Genomic DNA, 18469 nt, shown 5'->3' with positions numbered 1-18469 from the left:
TGAGATTCTCTGTGCCTTGGTTTACCTGCTTGTACAGTGAAGAAGTTGGGCCCACATGGCTGAGACATTCTATGAGCCACTGGCCCTAAAGCCTGCATTTGGAGACTCAGTCTCAGTGAGCTCTTGGGCCACCGTCAAGCCTCAGAGAGGCCCAGACAACTGAGGCCCCAGGTCTAAGAACAGAGGCCAGGCCTGGGGTTTCACTTCATTCTTGATGCCTCCCTCTGCTCTGCTCACAAATTCCATCAGTGGCCAGTAGGTACTTTCCTTGAGACTGTGTCCTTGTGGTCCTCCCCTTTCCATCCCTCTTCATCTCTCCCCTGGACCACTCAACAGCTCCGCCACTTGTCTCCCTGCCTCTCTCTCCCACCAATTCAGCTTTATACAACTGCTGGACTGAGTTTCTTTTTTTCTTTTTTGGAGACAGAGTCTCACTTTGTTGCCCCCAATAGAGTGCCATGGCATCATAGCTCACAGTGACCTCAAACTCTTGGGCCCAAAAAATCTTTTTGCCTCAGCCTCCCAAGTAGCTGAGACTACAGGCATCTGCCACAATACCTGGCAGTATCGAGATGGGGGTCTCGATCTTGCTCAGGCTGGTCTTGAACTCGATCTTGCTCAGGCTGGTCTTGAACTCGATCTTGCTCAGGCTGGTCTTGAACTCAATCAATCCACCCGCCTTGGCCTCCCAGAGTGCTGGGATTACTGATGTGAACCACCATGCCCGGCCAATATGGTGTGGTATTATGAGTTTCTTAATGTGGTATTATGCTGATTGGGCAGCACTCTGCTGCTCAAAACCTTTGGTGGCTCCCCATTACCCAGGGGACAGGCCAAACTCCTTGGCTATCCTGGGACTTGCCAAGGTCTTCTGCACTCTGGCTCCAGCTGGGGCTCTCACCAGTCTCCCTTAAGCATAGCTTTAGCCAGTCATATAGAACTTTGCACGAGCTTTTGGTTTCCTGCCTCCTGGCCTTTGCTGTTCTCTGCACTCGGGATGCTGTCTTCACGCCTTTCCCCTATACTACCCTCATGAGTGTCTGCATGGTCCTCAGTCTTCCACTGGTCTCCTTCATCTCCTGCTTCTCAAGCTGGACAAGATCCTCCCCTAACTCCCCCTTTATTTTCTGCTGTATCTTAGTATTACCTGTTGGTAATGTGTTTTCCTAACTAGACTGAAGGCTTCTTGAGGGCTGGGAGTTGCTCTGGGAACAATGACTTGAGGACAGAAATCCTCAAGAACTGGCTTCCCCCCCGCTACCTAATCAGAGCCCTCTTGTCCCAAAACTCTTGTCTCATCTCCCCAAGTCTCAGTTTCCTCATCTAGGAAAAGAGGAGTCGGGATTGGTGTGAGGTGCAACAGCGGCTCACAGTGAGCACCTCATCAGAGACGGCGACTGTGATAACAGTGACCCTCTCAACCCACCCCGCCATCTCTCCTGGCCTCACCTGAGCAGCGTTTCTGCAGCCTCAGGATTTCCAGGTGCAGGTCCCGCAGCAGGGCCATCTGCTCCTTTTTCAGGAAGCTGATGTGGCGTTGCACGCTCTGAATCTGATGCTCCAGGGACACAGTATCCATGGCAACTTGGGCCGGGCCCCACCTGGGGAGGATGACAAGGTGAACCCACGTCTTTGGAGCCCATCTGCACGGCCCCACCCTCACCTCCTCCACTCTGGGGTCCTGCTGCACAAGCAGACAGTTCTGCTGCTGCTGTCATTTCCCCTCTAGTCACTCACTCAGGCTTCAAGAAAAGTGGGTATATTGACAGGGAAATATAATTATTCCCATTTAACAGAAGAAGAACCAGAGGCCCAGAGGGAAATGGCTTCACTGTCCTGCTCCCATGTATCTTGAGTCTTTTGTACCTCTTAGGGAGGGAAACACATGGAGCACAGTCAGCAAAGGGGGACAGATGACTTGGGTTCCAGCCTGCTTCCTTCTCTGGCTGTGTGACTTGGGTCAGCTCTCTCTCTTTCTGGGCTCTTTGTTTTCTCATGGGTATTAATGAGAGAGTTGTGGAGTGAGTGAACCCCAAAGTCCCTTCCAGCTCTGATATTCCACAAGTCCTTCAGCTCCAGGGCAGCATGACTGCTCTGAGCACAGGTCTCCCAGTTCAACTCTACCTCTCCGATTTAACCCTACCCCAGGGTTTCAGGTTCCTCCAAGTCACAGAGGAGGAAGATCTGATGAATAGTCTACTGACACTGACTCTGCAGGCTGAAGATAGGTGGTTGTCTCAAAAAAAAGGATTCTGAGTCTTACTTTGTTGCCCTCAGTAGAGTGTGGTGGTGTCACAGCTCACAGCAACTTCAAACTCCTGGGTTTAGGTGATTCTTTTGCCTCAGCCTCCAGAGTAGCTGGGACTACAGGCGCCCGCTACAACGCCCAGCTATTTTTTGTTGCAGTTATCACTGCTGTTTTAGCTGGCCGGGGCGGCGTTCGAACCAACCACCCTCAGTATATGGGGCCAGCATCCTACCTACTGAGCCACAGGCGCTGCCCAAGATAGAATCCATTTTATTTATTTTTTTTTTTGTAGAGACAGAGTCTCACCATACCGCCCTCCGGTAGAGTGCCGTGGCGTCACACGGCTCACAGCAACCTCTAACTCTTGGGCTTACACGATTCTCTTGCCTCGGCCTCCCAAGCAGCTGGGACTACAGGCGCCCGCCACAACGCCCGGCTATTTTTTGGTTGCAGTTTGGCAGGGGCTGGGTTTGAACCCGCCATCCTTGGCATATGGGGCCGGCACCCTACTCACTGAGCCACAGGCGCTGCCCCGATAGAATCCATTTTTAAAAGAGGAACAGGAGAGGGTGAAAGGGAGACCTATGCAGAGACTCCCATGGTGGAAACTTAAGTTGCTGTGGTGGGATGGGGAAGTGTGTATCCCTGAATAATAAAGATGGCCCAGCTTTTCAGCTCTCCTTCTCCTGGATGTGCCCCCTTCCAAGTGAATCTCTTCTGTGATGATCAGTGTCCCAGACAAACAGAGGCAGAGGGAAAACACAGGAGGCTCAAGCTGCTTGAGCCCAGGACACAGAGCTCATGCTTTCTCTGCCAAGGACTCCATAAACTATTGAAGGACCTGACTCTACCTGCCCCAGGAATTCCCTAGGCTGTGTGTGTGTGTGTGTGTGTGTGTGTGTGGGGCCAGTAAGAGGGACAGTTCTATTCAGCAAATGGTCCCCTCCAGACTGGCTTCCATCTTGTCTCTAAACATCCAGATTTTCATTTGCAGGGGTCACATTAAGCAAGCCTATCTGAGAACCTCATATCCCTAGAAGCTCCTCTCTCTGGAGCCCTTCCCTGGTACTCCCACGACCCTCCTAATCAAAGCAAATAAGACTTTCATTTCAGCAAGGGGTGGTCTTTTTGGCATGTGAAGCTCACTGGCTACATTTCCTGACCATCTGTGATGTTCAAGGAACTTCCCTACACATGATCTTACTTCTACCCACCACTCTCCAGTAGGTATGACCACCCCAGTCTCACAAACAAAGAAACTGAGACTCAGAGCCAAAGTGACTCATACCAGTTCATATGCTCAGTAAGTGGTGAAGACTCAATCTCCAATCAAGTCCTTAAGCTCTAGAGGGATTCTGGAAACGGTCCTAGGTTTGATTTCTGGCTCTTTCAGTTACCTGCTATGTGACTTTGGGACAATGTCTCTGAGCCTTCACATCCCCCTCCACTCCACTCCTCACAAAATGGAGCTATGAATAATAACAGTCCTAGGGATAGTTGTGAGGATTAAATGAGATGAGAAATGTTGGCTTGGCAACCATAGCACAGTGGTCAGGGCGCCGGCCACATACATCAAGGCAGGGGGGTTTGAACCTCGCCCGGGCCAGTTAAACAACAATGGCAACTGCAACAAAAACATAACTGGGTGGTATGGCGGGCGCCTGTAGTCCCAGCTACTTGGGAGCCTGAGGCAAGAGAATCACTTAAGCCCAAGAGTTGGAGGTTGCTGTGAGCTGTGATATCATAGCACTCTACTGAGGGCAACAAAGTGAGACACTTTCTCAAAAAAAAAAAAAATGTAAAATGCTTAGCACAGGACCTGGCTCAGTCAATGCTGCATCCCTTTTTCTTTCTCTTCTCTGTCCATTTAATGCTTGAGTAGGTTAATTTCTGTCTTGATTTGCTCATTTTTTTCATTCATTTATTCAGTGATCCATTATTGCCAGGTGCTGTGCTGGGCACAGGGGACACAGTGATGAGCACTACAAAGTCCCTCTCTCATGGAGCTCACGGGGTGAAGAAGAAACAAATAAATAATATGTCAAACAAATAAATAAGTAAATAATTACAATCTGTGATAAGTGCCATGGAAGAAGACTACAGGGTAATGTGAACAAATGTAAAATGGGACCTATTTATTTTCTTTCTTTTTTTTTTTTCTTTTTTCTTTATTTTCCAAAATATTTTCTTTCTTTCTTTTTTTTGAGACAGAGTCTTACTATGCCCCCCTTGGTAGAGTGCCGTTGCGTCACAGCTCACAGTAACCTCAAACTCTTGGGCTTAAGAGATTCTCTTGCCTCAGCCTCCCATGTAGCTGGGACTACAGGCGCCTGCCACAATGCCCGGCTATTTTTTGCTTGTAGTTGTCATTGTTGTTTGGCAGCCCCGGGCTGGGTTCGAACCCGCCAGCTCCGGTGTATGTGGCTGGCGCCCTAGCTGCTGAGCTACAGGTGCCGAGCCTTATTTTATTTTTCCGAGATTTTTATCTTACTTGCAAAGGACCTATTTTAGATTTGGGGTCAGGAAGTGTCTCTTTGAAGACATTTCTTTGAGGCTGAGACACTGTGGCAGGCAGAATTCTAAGATGGTCCTGAGCACCCCAGTGTCTGGTGTTCAGGCTCTCTTTGCCTTTCACCTGTGTGTGGGTGGGACTGTGCATATGGTGGATTTCACTCTGCATTTAGGGCATCTACGAAGATGAAGAGATTTTACAGTTGTAATTAAAGTCTTTCATCAGTAGACTTTGAGTTAATCAAAGGGGAGATAATGCTGAGTGGTCCTGACCTAATTGGGCAAGCCATGCAAAGGAGCTCTGAGTGAAGAGCTCCGTTAAAACATGCCAGACTCTTGGCCCTTGAAACTGCAATCCATGGGTGGCGCCTATGGCTCAGTGAGTAGGGCGCCAGTCCCATATATAGGAGGTGGCGGGTTCAAACCCAGCCCCGGCCAAACTGCAACAACAACAACAAAAAAAAATAGCCAGGTGTTGTGGTGAGCATCTGTAGTCCCAGCTATTCGGGAGGCTGAGGCAAGAGCATCACCTAAGCTCAGGAGTTGGAGGTTGCCATGAGCTGTGTGACACCATGGCACTCTGCCAAGGGCAATAAAGTGAGACTCTGTCTGTAAAAAAAAAAATAAAAAATAAATAAATAAAAGTAAGAAGAAACTGCAATCCATCAAGTTTATAATAATTTGTTACACAGCAATAAAAAAAAACAATGCAGACTTAAAGGAGAGATAGGAGTTAGTTGGAAGAGTAAAGGAAAGAGCCTTCTGAACAGGAAACAGCATCTGTGAAGGCCTAGAGATAGGAAAGAACTAAATGGTAATAACTATAGCTTACATTTCCTGAGCACCTACTGCATGTCAAGCTTTGTACTAAGTGTTTCCATGGTCTGTCTTACGGAATTGAGACACTGCCACTGCCAGTGAGGCCTGAAGGGTAAGGTATAGGGGAAGGGCCACAGGAAGGGAGGTTAGCAGGGGAATATTGGAATATTATAATCCATGTTAAGAATCTCAGATTAGGGCGGCACCTGTGGCTCAAAGGAGTAAGGCGCCGGCCCCATATGCTGGAGGTGGTGGGTTCAAACCCAGCCCTGACCAAAAACTGCCAAAATAACAAAAAAAAAGAATCTCAGATTAAGGTCTGGTGCAGTGGCTCATGAGGGTAATCCTAGCACTCTGGGAGGCGGCGGGTGGCTTGCTTGAGCTCAAGAGTTTGAGATCAGCCTGAGCAAGATTGAGACCCCAATCTCTGCTAAAAATAGAAAAACTAGACGGGCATAGTGGTGCATGCCTGTAGTCTCAGCTACTTAGGAGGCAGAGGCAGAAGGATTGCTCAAGCTCAAGAGTTTGAGGTTGCTGTGAGCTATGATGCTACAGCACTCTACCTAGGGTGACAGAGTAAGACTCTGTCTCAAAAAAAAAAAAATCTGGGTGGCGCCTGTAGCTCAGAGGAGTAAGGCGCTGGTCCCATATGCCAGAGGTGGTGGGTTCAAGCCCAGCCCTGGCCAAAAACTGCAAAAAAAAAAAAAAAAAAATCTTGGATTAAACTGAGTCAATTGGAAGTTATTAGAGGATTTTAAGCAGGGGAGGAATTTATTTATTTATTTTATTTTTATTTTTTGTAGAGACGGAGTCTCACTTTATTGCCCTCGGTAGAGTGCTCACAGCAACCTCCAACTCCTGGGCTTAGGCGATTCTCTTGCCTCAGCCTCCCAAGTAGCTAGGACTACAGGTATTTATTATTTATTTAGAGACAGAGTCTCGCTCCGTTCCCCAGGCTAGACTGCAGCGGCATCAGCCTAGCTCACAGTAACTTCAAACTACTGGGCTCAAGTCATCTTTCTGCCTTAGCCTCCTGAGTAGCTGGGACTACAGGTGCCTGCCACACATAACATCTGGCTAATTTTTCTGTTTTTAGTGTAGACTGGCTCTCGCTGTCGCTCAGGCTGGTCTTCCACTCCTGAGCACAAGTGATCCTCCTGCCTTAGCCTCCCAGAGTGTTAGGATTACAAGCGTAAGCCACTACATCTGACCTGATTTACATTTTTTTTTTCTGATTTACATTTTTAAAGGATCACTCCAGTTGTGGGGGTTGGGGAGAGCACTCTAGCATTCAGGGTGAGATATGATGGTGTCCTGGACCAGATGATGGAGGTGAAGATGGAGAGAAGTCCCAGGTGTATTTTGGAGGTATGATTGGCAGGACTTAGAGATGAGTACAATTGTCATGATGATGGGGAGGGAGAGGTCCCAGTCTTTTGGCTGAGCAATCCCAGAGTGAAGACTGCTGTAGCATCATCATTTGCTGGGTCTTTCTCTGTTTCCTAATCTTTCACGTTGGATGCCTCCTTTATCCATAATCACTCCCTAGGAGATCTCATCGAATACCATGGCTTTAAAGATTATTTATACACTGCTGGCCCCTAACATAACTATTCCTTGAATGCTATAGTGTCTACCTTACACCTTCATTTGAATGCCCAGTAGGTCCCTCAAACGTACACATCTCAATACTGAACACTTGAGTTCCCTTCAGCAAACCTGCTCTTGCCCACTGTTTGTCATCTCGATGAACTGCCCTGCTATTTACCTACTCATTCAGTTGCTCAGGCGAAAAACTTGGCAATCATTTTTGATTCCTTTCTTTCTTCATATTCCATAGCCAATCCATCTGCAAATCCTGTTTGTTCTACCTTCAAAAATATCCCAAATCCCATCACTTCTCACTATCTCCCTCACTATCACCCTAACCCAAGCCACCAACATCCCTCTGGTATACTGTTGCAGTAGCCTTCTAATTGGCTTCTTGCTTCCATTCTTGCCCCCTTTTTTCCAGGAGCCAGAGTCCCTTTAACAAGCAAGTCTTGTTACGTCTCCTTATTCCCCATTCAAAACCCTCCAATGGCTTCCCCTCACTCTAAAACCAAACTCAAAGTTCTTTTTTTTTTTTTTCTTTTTTTGAGACAGAGCCTCAAGCTGTCACCCTGGGTAGAGTGCTGTGGCATCACTGCTCACAGCAACCTCCGACTCCTGGCTCAAGTGATTCTCCTGTCTCTGCCTCCTAAGTAGCTGGGACTACAGGTGCCTGCCACAATGCCCGGCTATTTTTTGGTTGCAGCCGTCGTTGTTGTTTGGCAGGCCTGGGCTGGGTTCGAACCCACCAGTTCAGGTGTATGTGGCTGGCGCCTCAGCCGTGTGAGCCACAGGTGCCGAGCCCAAACCCAAAGTTCTTATTAGTCCCTGTCCAATCTGCCCTGGTTCTCTTTGGCCTCATGTACTGCCAACTGCACCCCAGCCACTCTGGTCTTCTTGTTTCCTGAACCTGCCAGGCACATTCCTGCCTTAGGAACTTTGTATGTGCTATCCCCTCTGGCAGGAATGTTCTTCACTAAGATATTCTCATGGCTTATTCCCTCTCTTCATTAAAGACCCTGTTCAAATGTCACCTCCTCAATGCCTTTCTTTGATACTCCTATTTATTTGTTTATTTTTAGAAATGGGGTCTCACTCTTTTTGTGAGTCTAATTATGTCATCCTCAGAAGAGTGCTGTGGCATCACAGCTCACAGCAACCTCAAACTCTTGGGCTCAAGTGATTCTCTTGCCTCAGCCTCCCAAGTAGCTGGGACTACATGTGCCTACCACAGTGCCCAGCTATTTTTTTGTTGTTGTTGCAGTTTATCGTTGTTTAGCTGGCCCCAGGCTGGGTTCGAACCCACCACTCTCGATGCATGCGGCTGCTGTGGCCGGTGCCCTAAACTGCTGAGCTACCGGTGCTAAGCTGGGTCTCACTCTCTTGCTTAGGCTGGGGTGCAGTGGTGCGATCATTGCTCACTGCAATCTCAAACTCCTGAGTTCAAGCAATCCTCCTGCTTCAGCCTTCTGAGTGGTTGAGATTACTCGGGAGGCTAAGGCACCACCACATCCAGCTAATTTTTTTTTTTTTGAGACAGTGTCTCAAGCTGTCTCCCTGAGTAGAGTGCTGTGGCGTCATAGCTCACAGCAACCTCCAACTTAGGCTCAAGTGATCCTCTTGCCTCAGTTTTTCTATTTTTAGTAAAGATGGGATCTTACTTTTGCTCGGGTTGGTCTCAAACTCATGAGCTCAAGCAATCCATCCACCTCGGCCTCCCATAGTGCTAGGTGTGAGCCACTGCACTTGGCCTTTTCTTAAGACAGAGTCTCACTTTGCCACCCTTTGGTAGAGTGTGGTGGCGTCACAGCTCATAGCAACCTCAAACTCTTGGGCTTAAGTGATTCTGTTGCCTCAGCCTTCCAAGTAGCTGGGACTATAGGTACCCACCACAATGCCCAGCTATTCTTAGAGATGGGGTCTAAAAATAGCTGGGCTCAGGCTGGTCTAGAACCTGTGAGCTCAGGCAATCCACCAGCCTCAGCCTTCCAGAGTGTTAGGATTAACACCTCCCCCAGCCCCCAGCTAATTTTATGTAGAGATGAGGTCTCATTACGTTGCCCAGGTTGGTCTTGAACTTCTTGCCTCAAGTAATCCTCCTGTCACAGCCTCCCAGGCAACTGGGATTACAGGTGTGAGCCACCATGCCCAACCTGATCTCCCAATTTAAAACAGAATTATCTGCTACTCTCTAGTCCTTTAATCTGCATTATTTTTCTTTCAACTTATTACCACATGAATATATTAAATGTTTGTTTACTGTCTGTTTTACCTTCCAGCTTGTTAGCAATATAAGATGAAGGACTTTGTTTTTCCTTCTGTTCCCTAGTACCTAGTGTAATATCTGGCAAACAGGAGGTAAATAGTTGTAGAATGCACTAGTGAGTCAATCTGTGGGCGTGAGGTAGACTGACAGAGGGGCAGATTTACAGAAAAGGAGAAGGTAAGACCAAGATGGATACATACTAGCTTTGACATACCCAAGAGATCGCAAACAAGTTGAAATAGATGTCAAACGGTCAGATAAACTGGTGGGTACGTAACTCAGGAGAAACAGGTGAGCTGTATGTCTATGCTGCTAAGTGCCTACGTTGACGTGTGTGCTCGCACGTCTGTATGTGTGCCTGTGGCTGTGTGTGAGCCTCCAAGAGTGCATGTGTGTGTGTTTCTTGATTCTCTTGCTTCTGGGTGTCTGCTGTGTATACACCTGGTTAGAATAAAGGTGTGTGGGCCTGTGCTTAGGACCGAGAGAAAAGCTGCTGAAATGCAAATTTTTCTGAAGAGTAAAAGCTCTTCCCACACAGCCCTGGAGACTGGACCCTGGCCACAGAGAGAGGCTGAGCCAACCAGCTGTTTCTGTGCTTGCCCAGAAGGACTTGAGTATTTGCTTCCAACTAGGCAGGCTGCTCTTCTCAGGGCAGAAATTTGGGTCACAAACGATCTTGGCAAATATTCTTTCTCAGACGTTATTGTTTAGTTTGTTTGTGGGAGGATGGGAGATAGAATGGAGAAGGGAACTAGGGATAACACTCTGTGTGGCTGGGGAGTCACAAGCATTTCAGAAGGCCTGAGCCAGGAAAATGTCAGGTTTTCACATCAGAAATGCAGTCCCAGAATCTCTGGGCTTCAGAAGCTTGTGCCTCAGGCCAATGGCAGGAGCTGAAGGTTAGAGCTATCAGCTCTGCCTTCTCCCCCACTCAGCCCCAGATGCCCAAACTCATGAGTGAACGTGCTTGGTGAGGAGGGCACTCGCCTCTGTCCACTGTCCTCACCGCATCAGGGCCTGCATTGTTTCTGCTTTCCTCATTCTTCTGCTGCTCCTAGTTCTTTTCCTTGTTAATTTTCTAGCTTGATGAAAAAAATTTTTTTTCATTAAAAAAAGTCACTAAGAATAAAAAAGGACCTATATAACGCAAGGTTGACAATTTCTAGAGTTCATTTCCAGTACTTACTGACATGTCCCTCACATGTCCGAAAGTCACAAACATTTTTCCTCTTGGGGAAGTTGGTGGGAGAACTCTTCAGCGCTCATGTCCCCTACTACAGGGAGATAGGCTCAGGAAAGTGTCAGGCTCAAGAACCTTCTGACCTTGGCAAAATTCTGAGGCCTGGGTTCCCAATCCCTGAAAATGACCTCATTGCCTGTTTGTCTCTTTGGAGATTCTGGGGATCCACATTCCTTCCCAGCTATCTTCCTACAAGTGACTTGGCAAGTGGGAAGTTGTAGTTCTCTCCCCTCTTTGGTTCTTACTGCTCTTTGGGTTGAAAAAACCACGGAAAGTACAGAATCAAAGTACTTAAGGCTTAAAGGGCCTTCAAAATCATCTCAGTTAGTGGTTTTCAAATACTACTCCATAGAGCATGACGATTCTGCTGAGGGGTCTCAGATATGGCCAAAAGGGGGCTGGCTTTGCTTTTTTTTTTTTTTTTTAGACCACTCTGTTGCCCTGGATAGAGTGCCATAGCCTCATAGCTCACAGCAACCTCAAACTCTTGGGTTCACTCTTGGGTTGAAGTGATCCTCTTGCCTCAGCCTCCCGAGTAGCTGGGACTATAGGTGCCCACCACAATGCCCAGCTAGTTTTTCTGTTTTTAGTAGAGATGGGTCTCTCTCTTGCTCAGGCTGGTCTCAAACTCCTGAGCTCAAGCAATCCGCCGTGCTGGGCCTGCTAACCAATAATTCGAAAACCACTTTTATAGCCCGCTCTTTGCTTGGCTGTCTAAATCTCTACTTTTCTTCATTCCTTAGTCTACTCAATGTCCTGCTGGCCTCTGCTGCCCCCACCCTGGCCTCTGCTGCCCCCACCCTGGCCTCTGCTGTCCCCACCTCTCCCTCAGGCAGATGAGGTAGTTGGGAGAGGAGCCAGAATAAGCGTTCTTACTTTCTGCTTACATGGAGTTTGTATTGATTGTCACCCCTCCCTCCCTAGCCGAGTCTCTTGTCCCAGTATCATTCTCAGTGTTTCTTTCCTCTTTGGGACTGAAAATATTTATTGAGTCAACAAATATCTTTGTACCATCCTGAACACTCAATGCTATGTTTTGTTAAAATTCTGTAAGTATGTATGCCTTCTTTTTTCAAGGAGAATATTAAACTTATTTTTATCACTGTTACAGCCAGGGCAGGTATATTAGATAGGACAGGCACAGTAATAAATGAATAAATAAATGAATCAATAGTATCTTTCTTTTTCTTTTTTTTTGTAGAGACAGAGTCTCACTTTATGGCCCTCGGTAGAGTGCCGTGGCCTCACACAGCTCACAGCAACCTCCAACTCCTAGGCTTAAGCGATTCTCCTGCCTCAGCCTCCCGAGTAGCTGGGACTACAGGTACCCGCCACAACGCCCGGCTATTTTTTGGTTGCAGTTCAGCCGGGGCCCGGTTTGAACCGCCACCCTCGGTATATGGGGCTAGCACCTTACCGACTAAGCCACAGGCGCCGCCCGTATCTTTATTTTTCTTAATCATTATTCCTCTTCACTACCTGACTCAAGAGGCCGGGGCAGCAGGAGAGCAGGAACTCAAGAAGCCTTCCTCAGACATGGCATCAATGAACAGGTAATATTAATAATACTTAATAATAATAGGTAACTGGCACCGTTCTTAGCATTTTACATATATTAATTTATCTATCTGGACAACAGCCCTACTTTGAAAGTTTTGTTTTTTTAAATAACTTAATTTTTTTTTTTTTTGTAGAGACAGAGTCTCACTGTACCGCCCTCGGTAGAGTGCCGTGGCGTCACACGGCTCACAGCAACCTCCAACTCTTGGGCTTATGCGATTCTCCTGCCTCAGCCTCCGGAGCAGCTGGGACTACAGGCGCCCACCACAACGCCTGGCTATTTTTTTGTTGCAGTTTGGCCAGGGCTGGGTTTGAACCCGCCACCCTCGGCATATGGGGCCGGTGCCCTACTCACTGAGCCACAGGCACCGCCCAAATAACTTAATTTTTATTTTATTTATTTATTTTGCAGTTTTGGCTGGGGCTGGGCTTGAACTCGCCACCCCCGGTATATGGGGCCGGTGCCCTACTCCTTGAGCCACAGACGCTGCCCAACTTTGAAGGTTTTATTAGCATGTACACTCCACAGACAAGGAAATAGAGGCTCATAAAGGTAAAGGAGTTTGACAGAAATATACAATAGTATAGTGCCTGGCAACCAGGAACACCCCACTGGGTGCTCACCCAGGCATTTACAGCCTTTCTCAATCCAAATGAGGTCCATATTTGCAGGTGATCTCTTTCAGATTCTGCCTTTTGCTCTTCTCATGATAAGAGCCATGGACTTCACTTCACTTGGTATACTCTACCCCATCTCTGCCTCTTGAAACCTGACCCATCCTTCAGGGCCCTTCTTCAACGTTACACACCCCACCAAGCTAGAAAGACTCTCACCTCTGTGTTCCTCAGGCAATTTGTTGGAATCTGGGTGGCAGCTAGCACCACATTCTGCCACATTATCTCTCTTCATTCTCTGTGTGTGCGCGCACACACACACACCCTGGCTTCTACTCTTAAGTCATAAGCTTCCTGAGGGCAAGGCTTTGTCTCTGGGAATCCCTTGCACGGAACAGGGACACCAAGAATGTTGGTGAAACAGGGAGAATGAGTTGAGTCTTCCTGGGAATCACCAGGACAAATAAATACATGTATTAACAAATAATTACCCTGGTCCCCTCCCCCCAAGTCCTTGGCTTTCCTGGGGCTTTCCTGAGTCTGAAACAAAGATTTAGCCTTTGACAAATGTCTGTGACTATGTCTGCAAGGTGGGGCTGTTTGCCCAGTGGTGGAGCCCGGTTCCCCAGGGACCTTGTGGTCCTCTCCACTCCAGGGCCCCTCCTCCCCCAATACCCCTCAACTCTGACTCCCACCTCCACTGAAGATCCTAAGACCCCCTAACCTCAGCAAAGCTGAGGATCTAGTCACTCGGGAGCCACACGGGAGTGTATGGGGAAACTACAGCCCCCCCCCGCCCCCTTCAATCTTGATGTTTTGCCCTGATTATGACTCGAATATGACTCTCAGGGAAGGCAGGGGTGGTGGGGATGTGGAGACTACCGAGGACAGGGAAGAGGCATGCGTAAAGAAAGATGTGTGGCAGGTGGCAGGAGGTGGCGGGGGCTCGACTTCGGGCGGCTCTGGACTCCCCGCCAGCACCAGAAAGGGTCCAGGTCTGGCCGGTGGAGGACAACTTCTGCCAGCAGCCCGCCGCGAGTCCTGTCCGCCTCCCGCGCGCTGCGGTGCCCAGCCCCGCGCCAGCCCTCCCGGGGGAGCTGAGCCTCGGCTGCTCCCCACCCGGGGCCACCCCGGCTCCCACCTCCCCAAGCCCACCGACCGGCCTCCTCACCTTCGGGACCTGAGGGAGCGACCGGCCGGCGGGGCCCTGGTTCTGGGCCGGGCTGGGTGGGGGAGGCGCTCTTCCCCCCGCGCTAGTTGCGCCCGGGGTTCCGCAGCGCCCGCCCCGGCTGCGGCGCCATCAGCTGCTGCGAGGCTGCGGGGCTGTAGGGCCGGGGTTCCGGGGGGCTCTAGGGCGCCGAGGTGGGGGGTCTGGGGCGGGCTCCAGGCGTAAACACCCAGCAACGTGACCGGAACTGGCGAACGAGCCGGAGGGTGGGCGGGGGTGGGGGGGAGAGATAAAGGGGGAGGGGAGGGACCTGAGACAAGCGGGGAGGGGCCGTGGGCGGGGCGGGGGGGAGGAGGGACTGGTGGCGCGCGGTCGGGGGAGGGGAAACCCCGGGAGCCCCGAGAACCCTGGGAGTCGGGCCTGAGGACCCCGGCGGCCGAACTCGCCGAAGGCTGGAAGCTTTTGGCTGGAAGCTAGAAAGGGAACCCGGGAAACCCGCCAGCGACTTGGCGAGCAAGGGCGCGGAGGCAGGTCAGCACCGCGGACAGCGCCCAGGACAGCAGGCCGCGATCCCCTCCGCCCCTTTGCAAGCCTGGGAGTAGGAATCAGACAGTGCCCTCATCCGCCCAGGGAAGAGTTGGGGTGGAGAGCGAGATAACCAGGGGTCTGGAAATCTGCCGCGAGTCTAGGTGACAGCAAATTTGTCCCAGACCTCTCAGTATCTGTGTGACCTTGAGTGAGTTGCATCGCCTCTCTGAGCCCCAGTTGATAAGACACCATATTTCTTTCCTCCAGTATGAGGGTCCCAAGAGCCAAGGGAAGATCCTTTATAAACTCTAAAGTTCGGGACAGGTGCAAGCCACTGGTGTTGATCCAATTTCACTGCACATTGGAGGCTTCCATAGCCTCACTGCATAGTTTATATTTCTGGGTACACTATTATTTTCCTACACTCTGGGCCTTAGTCTCCTCACCTGTAAAATGCCGATAATGATGTTCTATGCAGCTCATAAGATCTGTAGGTTGTAATCCTAGGAGTCTGGGAGGCCGAGGCGGGTGGATCACTTGAGCTCAGGAGTTCAAGGCCAGCCTGAGCAAGAGTGAGACCCTGTAGTCTGAGTTACTCAAGAGGATCACTTGAGCCCAAGAGTTTGAGGTTGCCATGAGCTATGATGCCCCAACACTCTACCAGGGCCAAGAAAGTGAGACTCTGTCCCCAAAAGAAAAAAATCTGTGGGTTGTGAGGACTAAATGAATGAATACAGTTAAAGTGCTTAGAACCCTGCCAAGTGCTCCTCAACACCAGGGAACCAGTAGTACTATGTGAATGGTAGGTGGCTCAGAGCTCTCTCTGGGTAAATCATCCTCACCCCTGCCTGATGGGAACTGGCTGAGTGGACTCAGACTAAAGGGCTGGTCTGGCTTTTCCCACTCCATTACCAGCCAAATATTCCCTGCCTCCTGGGCCAAATGTTCAGAGAAATAATCTATTGTTAAAAAAAAAAAATAGAAAAAAAATAAACAAATTAAAAAAAAAGAGAGAGGGAAATCATCTACTGTTGTCTACAGAACTGAGAGACTCACACCTGCTGTGAGGCTCTTGGAAAGACCTCAAGGGCACCTTGCCTCTCTATAGGTTCCTTTCCTCTCTAGTCAATTCCCAAGGCTTAGCTAGACTTGGGTGTCAACAAATAAAAGCTTCAGGGGCTCTTGGAAGATTCTAAGCCTCAAAGAGTTAAAGGAATTACTCTCAGGTGGCTTGACAGGGAATGGAGTTCACATTTTGTTCAAAGCCTCAAATTCCACCTCATAGGAACTGTCCTTTCCAGTGGCACTGAGGGTGGTGCCACTTCATCCTGCCTGAGGAAATCCCTGGGAGAGGAACAGAAAGTCTGGACTAGTCCTTCTTCCTAGTCCCTTGCTGTCCTTCCTAAAGGGCGGTATTCCTGGGCTGTGCCACTCCTTGATCTTGCATGTCAGTTTCTTCAGAGGCACTGGAATACTGGAATAACTATCCACATCCCCTCAGTTTCATGAGACATTGACAAGAAGGATGAAGGGTATGTTTTATACCTCCAAAAAACATACCTGGGTCCATCTCAGCTCTGTCACTTACTAGCTGGGTAATTCTGGGCAAATCTTAGCCTCTCTGAGCCCTAGTTCTTTCTTCATAAAATGGGAAGAGTAACATCTACTCTGCCAACAGGATCCTTGTGAGAGTGTCATAAGGTACAAGTGATGAGGTTTTGTAAAGTGCATATGGGCAGGATTGTTATGACTAAGCCCCAAATGTTTTTCTCCTTGATCTATGTCGAGAGGAATCCTGTTTTGCTCCTTGGTCTGAATCTAAACTATTTGCTGTACCTTCTTGCCAGCTAAAGAAGATAGTCCCAAGCACCTGCCTGAGGGGTGGCCCTGCCTGTTCATGGGGGATCCCAGCTTTGCCACAGAAGTGCTTCTTGCTGAGTCCTGCACTTGACCAAGTTCCTGGCTGGCCATGAAAGACCTCTAAAAAGCTGTCCTCAAGAAATTTACAACATATTTTGCTGGAAAATATCTATATGTGAAACGACAAACAGCATGGACAAAGCACCCAAGGAACAACTGAAAGTGACTCAGCCAGCAGAGCTGAGAGATTGTCATATGGAGAGAGAGCTAGGGCCTGGATTGGGGGGCCAGGATTCTTTTTTTTTTTTTTTTTTGGAGACAGAGTCTCACTTTATCACCCTTGGTAGAGTGCCGTGGTGTCACAGCTTATAGCAACCTTCAACTCCTGGGCCTAGGCGTTTCTCTTGCCTCAGCCTCCAGAGTAGCTGGGACTATAGGCGCCCGCCACAACGCCCGGCTATTTTTTGTTGCAGTTTGGCCGGAGCTGGGTTTGAACCTGCCACCCTCGGTATATGGGGCTGGCGCCCTACCCACTGAGCCACAGTTGCTGCCCGTGGGTGCCAGGATTCTTAGGGCCACCTACCTACAGGGGTTTTGGCAATCATTCCATCAGTATACAGAGAAATTGTGGGCAAAGATGACTGCCCAGCACTGTACCCGAGGTTATGGGGAGACCAGAGATATACAGTAAAATTAAAGGGACATTTTTGCTACTGTATTTCCAACCTTTCTGAAGTGTAATTCTAACAGTTTTCTAATAAATCACAATATTAAACAAAACTGGGTGTAGGAAGTGATACACTTAAGGCAAAATGTGGAGCACCATGCATAACAAAACTAACATAAAGTTAGAGAATATAGGAAAAAGAAGGAAGAAATAAATAAAAAATAAGTAAAATAAAGTTAGGGGGAAATAAAGGGAAAAAATGAACACAGTCAAGTGAGAGCACCAAAGATTTTTGCCCAAGATTATGGAGACTGATCTGAAATGGGGGGATTCAGGGCACAGGCAGTGGAACTCCTGAGAATCCTTGAAATGACACCTGTCAGGTGAGTTCACGAGACCTCTGCCCTAGGTGAAGGAGTATCTGGGTAGGGTTGAGGCAGAAGGAATGTGACTGAGGCCAAATTGTGGCCTGGTACACACACATCTCTCATCTTCTATTGCTATGCTAGTAGTTTAGGAATGAGCAAAGACTTTGAAAGTCAGCTGTGGGGGCTCATGCCTGTAATCTTAGCACTTTGGGAGGCTGAGGCGGGCAGATTGCTTGAGCTCAGGAGTTCGAAACCAGTCTGAGCAGGAGTGAGACACTGTCTCTACTACTAAAACACACACACACACACACACACAAATAACCCCCAATAAAATGAGCTTGGCATTGCGGTGGGCGCCTGGAGTACCAGCTGCCCGAGAGGCTGAGGCAGGAGGATCTCTTAATCCCAAGAGTTTGAAGTTGCTGTGTGCTATGATGCTGTCTCCACCCAGAGTGACAGAGTGAGACTCTGTCTCAAAAAAAAAAAAAAAAATTGGGCGGCACCTGTGGCTCAGTGAGTAGGGCCCTGGCCCCATATATGGAGGATGGCAGGTTTTCAATGGCCCCAGCCAAACTGCAACAAAAAATAGCCGGATGTTGTGATGGGCGCCTATAGTCCCAGCTACTTGGGAGGCTGAGGCAAGAGAATCACCTAACATCAGGAGTTGGAGGTTGCTGTGAGCTGTGAGGCCATGACACTCTACCGAGGGCGACAAAGTGAGACTCTGTCTCTTAAAAAAAAAAAAAATTGGGCGGTGCCTGTGGCTCAGTGGGTAGGGCACTGGCCCCATATACCAAGGGTGATGGGTTTGAACCCAGCCCCAGCCAGCAAAAACAGCAGTGGCAACTGCAACAAAAATAGCCCAGCATTGTGGCAGGTGCCTGTAGTCCCAGGTACTCTGGAGGCTGAGGCAAGAGAATCGCCCTAGCCCAAGAGCTGGAGGTTGCTGTGAGCTGTGACGCCACAGAACTCTACTGAGGGCAACAAAGTGAGACTCTGTCTCAAAAAAAAAAAAAAATTGGCTGTTTG

General features: G+C 48.9%; 1 protein-coding gene across 3 annotated transcripts in view; it reads right to left on the bottom strand.

Moving 5' to 3' along the window:
- The window catches only part of CCDC92B (coiled-coil domain containing 92B), a 29629-nt gene extending 15412 nt beyond the window's left edge, over window positions 1-14217 (bottom strand). For 2 of the 3 annotated variants that reach the window (XM_053568971.1, XM_053568973.1), the window contains exons 1-2: window positions 14021-14217; window positions 1450-1601 (exon numbers count right to left, since the gene is read on the bottom strand). In XM_053568971.1, the coding sequence (XP_053424946.1) occupies window positions 1450-1579 (130 nt within the window). In that variant the 5' untranslated portion in view covers window positions 1580-1601; window positions 14021-14217. Of the gene's footprint in view, window positions 1-1449; window positions 2522-14020 lie in introns of those variants that run through there. The other variant, XM_053568970.1, reaches the window with a different exon arrangement.
- Window positions 14218-18469: the final 4252 nt, after the last annotated feature.

The sequence above is a fragment of the Nycticebus coucang genome, chromosome 18 (genome assembly GCF_027406575.1).
Source record: "Nycticebus coucang isolate mNycCou1 chromosome 18, mNycCou1.pri, whole genome shotgun sequence".
NCBI classification, from domain to species: Eukaryota; Metazoa; Chordata; class Mammalia; order Primates; family Lorisidae; genus Nycticebus; species Nycticebus coucang.
Note: the sequence above shows the minus strand (reverse complement) of the source record. Positions and strands in the feature narration are given on the sequence as shown.